This window comes from Protobothrops mucrosquamatus, unplaced genomic scaffold, assembly GCF_001527695.2.
Source record: "Protobothrops mucrosquamatus isolate PMUCROS unplaced genomic scaffold, P.Mucros_1.0 scaffold637, whole genome shotgun sequence".
In the NCBI taxonomy this organism is placed as follows: Eukaryota; Metazoa; Chordata; class Lepidosauria; order Squamata; family Viperidae; genus Protobothrops; species Protobothrops mucrosquamatus.
In genome coordinates this window covers 1-7,599 of record NW_015386929.1, presented here as the reverse complement: position 1 = coordinate 7,599, position 7,599 = coordinate 1, and the positions used below count along the sequence as shown (strand labels likewise).

The window sequence follows — 7,599 nt, the reverse complement described above, 5'->3', positions numbered from 1 at the left end:
TTACCAGCAGTCCAGCTCGCCACTCCAGCCCCTCCCTCCCTTCCTCACCCCACCCCGCGGGCAAGGAAACTTCCCCATCCCACGATGAGGAGGCGGTGCCAGCATCCGGACAGGCGTGGAACCTGACGAATGGCAATCTATAAAAAAGAGGGCTTGGCTCTGCCCCTTTCCTGGAAGAAAACTACTTCGGCTAACTGAAGCTCGAAGAGAGGAGGGGGAAAAAAAGATTCCACGTCGTAGGATCGAGAGCAGGTAGAGTGGCTGTCTTTGCTCTTGAACGCCAACCGGCCTCTGTGTTTGCCTGGCTGGCGTGGACTCTTGTCTTGCGTGGACAAGGTGCAGGCAGGGTGGACCTGGGGACACGCCCTGAGGCTCCTGGAACGCGGAAGGCTTCGGAGTAGTTACCTAGCATCGGGGCGCCGGAGGAAAGCGCTGCGATCTCTCTTGCGAAGTGCAGGGGGAAGGCAGGGAAGAAGGGCCCTCTCGGCCCCTGATACCAGCCCCCTTTCTCGCCCCGTAAATGGAAGAGGAAGGAAGGCTCTGACCGCTTTCTCACACTGCCGCTTCCTCTAAGTCAGGGGTAGGCAACCTTGGCTCTTTTATGACTTGTGGACTTCAACTCCCAGAATTCCTGAGCCAGCGATGCTGGCTCAGGAATTCTGGGAGTTGAAGTCCACAAGTCATAAAAGAGCCAAGGTTGCCTACCCCTGCTCTAAGTGCAAGTCAGCGAGCTAGGAAAGTCACTGCTCGCAAGTGACATGTAAATACGACCTGCAAGCGTTCACACCTCCGCAGTAAGAAAGTGAAAACGCTCTTTCGCAGTAGAAACTGGTCCGTAATGTGTTTGATTTTTGTCTGGGATCAAAATGTGTGACCTGAATCGTTGTGCTTTTGTAATTGGTGGTTTAGCTCGAGCATATCCACCAAGCGGTGCCCTACATAGCAGTTCATGGTGAAATAAATTATGGCTTAGTGGCATTTGAGAATCCTGTCATAGTGTTGGTCTAGGATTGGGGAGAAATGAGTTCAAAATTTCCACTTGCTTATGGGGTAGTGTCTTGGCCCACCAGATGTTATAGATGCACTGTATAAAATGACAAGAAATTATGTGCAGCACCTTGAGCTTCTGGAGGAGATATATATAAAGTAAAAATAGGTTTTGCCCTAGGACTGAGTCCAAAGCATTTTTTTTTTACCAGTAAGAGGCTACAAATATTCCATGCATCCTTGCTGGGAAATAAATCTCATTGAACTTGGTGGAAGCGACTTTTATAACCAATTTTCTGAGTAAGCAAATGCCCTGAACCTTCAGTTAAGATGCCCCAGTCTGCAGAGTTATGAAGAATCACAGTAAGGTTAAAACTAAACAGACTTAGCATATTATGTGAATTTTCTAAGCCAGTCTTTCTCAACCCTGGTCATTTTAAGATGTGTGAATCTTAATGCTAGGCTGCCAGGGGAATACTGGGAATAAAAGGCCAGACATTTTAAAGTGACCAAGGTTGAAAAATAGTGCTCTAGTAGGCCTTTCAGTAGTCAGGTTAATCTTCTAATTGGATATAACTGGTGATATGGGTTATATGGCTGCAGTACCAATTGAATTTGGCAAAAAATAAAATGTTATTTCTGAATATATGTGCTTAGAAAGAGCATACTGTGCTTCTGTGTTCCTTATGCGGGGGGGGGGGCTGATCCATAAACTGGTCAAACTAGCTTTAGTTTGCATTTTTCAAATCTAAACCGTCTGCTGATTTTATTGTATGCCATGTATCTGCAAATCAGCTTTAAAGCTGGGGTTTGTTTGTTTGTTTTTTGCAGTTTTTACATTTTTAACAATTTTTGCCATTACTGTTCATGGTAGTTGGGGATGAAAGGAGTTGTAGTATAATATACTTGGAGGGCATCAAATTGAAAAAGGAAACTCTACAATTAAATAACATACCCTCTTGGCTGAGATGCACTTTCAGTAAATTTGAGTGTGCCTCTTGTGATGTTTATGCTGCAGTAGTGTTGCCCCACATCAGACAACAAAATGAATGTATGTTACCAAAAGGACCCTCGTAGCATTTTTTGGACTAACTTTTTTTTCCAAAGGCACAAACTTTGATGTATGGGAGTTTTGCAGTCTCAAGCTTGATTTTGCTCTTAAAAGTTTCTTTTTTCCCCAAAGGGGATATTGATATCTGTAATGGAATGTCTTAGGAGATGAAAATGCCCTGACATTTTATGCATTTAAATATGTTCTTCTGAGAAGGGATCCTTAAATTTCATGAAACTCTCAGTGGGGTCCACAGCACAAAAAAAGTTAAGAAGCCTTGATTTGGGGTGTTAACCTGTTTAATAGGTCCTTCCTGGGACCTGATCTACCTTTGTTGCATTATTGTTGTTGAAGTTGCATATATCAGATTTCACCTAAGAAAGTGTTAATAAACACTTTCTAATTACATGGGAAATGTGGCACTTGTAATCTGCCACCTGTATTTAACTTGCACTAGCATAACCACTTTGTCTTCCCCTCCCTTACTTTAATATATATCTCCTATCAGTTTAGCCACTGTATGCTTCTGGTGAAATGTGATGCATCTCACAATAGCTAATGCCTTTTAACAGAATATATTAATCTGAAAAAATGCCTTTTTCAGATTTCAATTTTCCTTCTGATTATTGGCCATCACAGACTAACACGGATCTCTTCCTAGTAAGTTACACCCAGTTTAACATTTTAGTTTAAGTAATGGCTCTCCCTATGTAAGCTGTCTCTTGGTTTAATGCCAAAAAACAAAGAAATCAGATCTTTTCTCTGATCCCTCTCTGTAAGCAGCAAACAAAAAAATTATCCCACTATCTCAACTTCTCCCTAACTTGCTGTCTACTGGATATTCTGGACTATAACTTCCACCAACTGCAAATATGATCTTGCTGGCTTGGCATGCCAGGAGTTGCAGTTTGGACAGCATTTGCCCTTCCCTCTGACATTGCTCTTTTTTCTCCAAAACGGACAACTTGGTTCCGGATTGCACTACTTAAAGCTGCAACCAAGGACTCCTATATAACATTGTTCCTCATAAGAAAGAAGAGAAGCTGATATCGTCCCAAACTGCTCGGTTTTTTTGTGTGTATATAGTGTACATCCTGTCCTACAATCTCTCTGTAGTGTTATAACCAGAATTCAGGATTCTCTCTATTTTGGAGGAAAGATTTTTTGGGTGGATAGTTTCTCCTTTTTGCTTCTCTTGCACTCTTTGAACAGGGTCAGCATTCAGATGTGGCAAGTTTCTTTGGGGACATTTCTTTCAACGTGGTTTTATTTGCATTACTAATATAATAATAAGAATTACATAGAGTTGGATCCAGGTCAATGCATTTGAGTTTGGCTGTGGATCTCTCTCTCTCTCTCTCTCTCTCTCTCTCTCTCTCTCTCTCACACACACACACACACACACAGAGAGAGACCTCTTTGGAGAGAGGCTGTGATTCAGCTTTTGAGGCCTGTTATTATTAAACTCCTCCCTCTGAGCAGAACCTAGTCCCAAAGAGAGAAGGAGAGAAGCTGGCTGTAGGACCCGAGGTCAGTGCTCTGTTGGTACTGAAAGCAGATCAGATTAAAATCTTCCTGCTCTTTTTCTCCAGATCACAGCCTTGGCAGCCATGTCTCGGCCCCTCACCGACCAGGAGAAGCGTAAACAGATCAGCATTCGTGGCATTGTTGGAGTGGAGAATGTGGCCGAGCTGAAAAAGGGCTTTAACCGGCATCTACATTTTACCCTTGTTAAGGACCGCAATGTAGCCACCCCTCGTGACTACTACTTTGCCCTGGCCCACACTGTACGGGATCACCTGGTGGGCAGGTGGATCCGCACCCAGCAGTACTACTATGAAAAGGACCCCAAGGTGAGACAAATAAAGTGGGAGAGATTGGGAAGCAAAAAAATTCATTGGTTAGCATAAATGGTCAAGCATTTTATGTAAGTCTTCATTCAGCATGGAAAACATTCTATGGGACTCTTGGGCAGCACACTCAGCCATGTTCTGTGAGTGATATTTAGAAGGAAGAAGAACCTTGACCCAAATCAATAAAATGAGAGTTGAAAATGAGATTTGGAGAAGGCAAATAAGAATTTTTCTTCCCACGCTTTGGAAAGGAAAAAAGAGTTCTTCATACAAGACAGAATCGATAAATCAGTCATGTTTCAAACATCTGATGTTCACCAGATTAGAAGACTTTTAAAAGATATTAGCCTGTGGTCCCCTCAATGTGGAGGGTTTACAACTGAAAATAACTTGCAGCTTTGGCCCTATTGGCCAGGAATTCTGGGAGTTGTAGTTTCATCTCAACTGGGGGTGGGGGTGACTGCAAAGGCTGGTAACTAGAAAAAGACACACATTCAGAAACAGTATATGTTCGAATAGCATTTTTTTTAGAAGAACAAGCCATGTCTTGTAAATTTCTTAGAAATACCTATGCAAGTGCCTGTTTATTTGTTTGTTTGCTTGTTTAATCATATCAGATGAACTCAATCTGATTAAATGAGATTCCCATGTAGACAGAAATTCCTTATCTGTTCAACTGATAGAGAACACGGTTACTCTAAGCTTTTTGTTTTCTTTCCTTGCCTAAGTGATCAAAGGAATTAATCCTTCAAAACGAAGAACGTGTTATTACTTGTATTTTTTTAAAAAAATGATAACATCACACAAAAACACTGGCCTACCTAGAAGGAAAAAATAAGGCAGGAATGTATCCTTTGTTGTAATTTATTTATATATATATATGCCAGAAAAGGATGTTTCTACAGCAGGCAGCAAAGGCGCTGCTCCTTTTTCATCCGATTAAGTGTTGATGCCACTCTTTAGGGAATTCAAGGAGAGCCAATGTACATACAATACAGCAGGTATACATAGATAACAACTCAGTGAATCAGAGAAACTGTGTATTTGAAATTGGCTTTAGCAAATTTACCCTCAGAATTAAAATGCGGATTTTGGATTGATTCTGTAGTCTCCTAGTTCCTAATATACAGCCGAACAATATACTGAGAGAGTCAATCGGTAGGTTCTGGAGGGACTGAGGTAAAAAATTGTTAAGGCAAAAAAGGAAAGAAGGTGAGATTATATCACATACTAGGTGGAACTAAGATTTTTTTGAGGAGGAGAGTTCACCTTGGTTTTATGGGGAGGGTAAGTTCCTTATTTTATTTCAAAATCTATATTGGGGGGTGCAAGGGGCTCATCCTTGTCTTTCATCTGTCATCTTTGAACTGAATCTTCAGGACACCTACACATTTAAGTAAGTTAAGTTTGATCAAACCATACATTTGTTAAAAGGCCTGGCCTGGCTCCTTTATTTACTTCAGTTAGGCCAGCCAAATCCATAACAGAAAGATTACTGTTGAGTATTTGGCTCCTGAGGTGATTTTTTTTTAAAAAAAAATGTTTGCTTACTAAAGCGTGAAAAAGCAAAGCTAGCTAGGGAAATACTTTTGGAGTGCTACACACGGGGCTGGGAATGAATGAATTACCTTTGGGTTTGCTAGGCTAATGTGAAAGTGATGTAGAATCATCTGGGCCAAAGGTGAGTTTGAGTCAATTTCACAATCTGGTAATAGTCTGTCAAGTGAATCTGTGTCCTTTCTAGATAAAGTCCAGCATTCTTTGTACCCATCCTAGAAAGAAAAAAAAAGCAAGTCCTCAAGTGGACCATAGAAATTCTGAAATACACCCAGGAGAATAAAAAGCCATCCTGTACTGTCTTATTGATCTAGCCCACTGCTAACTACTGTGCCCCAGTATCAATGGTTCTGCAGAGCTTCTGGATGAGAAGACTACATATTCCCCATAATCTGCTATCTGAACCTTTCCAGGGCTTCTTGCAGACCTTGAAAGCTGCAACCCTCAGAGACTGCAGAGATTATTAGATAATTATTGCATGTAATAGTTAATACAACAAATAGTTAATGCAATAATTATTGCATGTAATAGTTAATACAACAATACATAATTACATGGCTGTAATTATATTAACTAGATTGCATATTGCTTACATTGAATTGCAATTCAAACATTGTCCCAGCCATATAGACTATTGTTTTTAGAGAAGACCTCCAGCATGCTACTCAGAAGCTGAGTGAAAAATAGAAACTTGGCATCTGAAGAGGTTTTGCACCCTGAGATGGACCCTGAGATGCTCTGCATTCTTTTGACTTAAACTCTTTGGGGTTCCATCGATTGAGATCATTCCAAGGCATTGTTTTATTGGTGGTTTTTTTGTTTTTTGTTTTGTTTTGCTTGTTGAAGGACCTTCTCTTTAGGTTCCTTCAAATGTGGACAGGTTGCAATCATGGAATCAGGAGCCCCAGGCTGAGTGAGATTTTATTATATACTCTGTTTTTTTCTCCCAGAGAATCTACTACCTTTCCTTGGAATTTTACATGGGCCGGACCTTGCAAAATACCATGATCAACCTAGGACTACAGAATGCCTGTGATGAGGCAATTTATCAGGTAAAGAAAGAAAACTGCCAGTCATGTCCTTCTGAAGGTGCAAGGGATCCTCTCTCTGATAAATCACCTATTCTGCAATCTGTCTAGTTGAGATATAGATATGGTTGTTCCAGTTTTCACTAGATTATAGTCTAGCTGGAGGACATGACGAAGTAAAATTTTCTTGAGCACCCTGGATCAACCAACACTCTCCCAATGTATTTGGTCTGCATCTCCCTTAATTCCCAGGCACCAATAGAAGTAATATAGATAGAATATAGAAATTGTTATAAGAACAGAATATAGGATAAAAGTAATAGGAAGCACTCACATATAGATTTGCTAAGTTTCACATCTCGATTTTATATTTTTATATCACAAAATAAAACATCTTCCCATGTTTTATCCTAGTATAACATCTTATAGAAGATATAAAGAATCCACCAAGGAGCCAGTGGTTTTATGTATCTCTTGATTCTGAGTTAATATAATAATAATAATAATAATAATAGTAAAGTTGGAAGGAACCTTGGAGGTCATCTAGTCCAACCCCCTGCTCAGGCAGGAAACCCTATACCATTTCAGACAAATGGTTGTCCAGTCTCTTCTTAAAAGCCTCCAGTGTTGGAGCATTCACCGCTTCTGGAGGCAGGTTGTTCCACTGGTTAATTGTTCTAACTGTCAGGAAGTTTCTCCTTAGTTCTAGGTTGCTTCTCTCCTTGATTAGTTTCCACCCGTTGCTTCTTGTCGTGCCTTGAGGTGCCTTGGAAAATAGCTTGACACCCTCTTCCAATATAATTGGCTGTGATTTAAAAAAAGAACCCATGATGAGTACCTATGAGATTCATGCCAACTCAGATGTGACATTTTCAGCTGATGGTGGATCTGCTATCATCTCTTCATTTATTTTCATTTCATTTCATTTATTTCATTTATACCCCGCCCTTCTCCCGGAGGACTCAGGGCGGCTTACAGCCAGTATAAAACAATCCCACATAAATACCAAATACAAATCTAAAATAATTAAAAATAAATATTTGAATTGGCCGCTCTATTAAAATTTTGTTAAAACCAATTAAAATACCCCCTAGGCCAGTCCTGCCTGCTGAAACAGCCAAGT

The 7,599-nt window shown here is 40.6% G+C and overlaps 1 protein-coding gene across 1 annotated transcript; it reads left to right on the top strand.

The window, feature by feature from the left end:
• Positions 1-216: 216 nt before the first annotated feature.
• LOC107289095 (glycogen phosphorylase, liver form-like) lies at positions 217-6,835 on the top strand. Its single transcript, XM_015817783.1, has 3 exons — positions 217-252; positions 3,631-3,891; positions 6,399-6,835. The coding sequence occupies exons 2-3, from the start codon at positions 3,649-3,651 to the stop codon at positions 6,585-6,587; spliced, it is 432 nt and encodes a 143-aa protein (XP_015673269.1). The 5' UTR covers positions 217-252; positions 3,631-3,648; the 3' UTR covers positions 6,588-6,835.
• Positions 6,836-7,599: the final 764 nt, after the last annotated feature.

Coding starts and splice junctions, on each gene's coding strand:
- LOC107289095 (XM_015817783.1), top strand. CDS start 3,649: ATGTCTCGGCCCCTCACCGACCAGGAGAAGCGTAAACAGATCAGCATT. Junction 3,892..6,398: donor ACTATGAAAAGGACCCCAAG/GTGAGACAAATA, acceptor TTTTTCTCCCAG/AGAATCTACTACCTTTCCTT.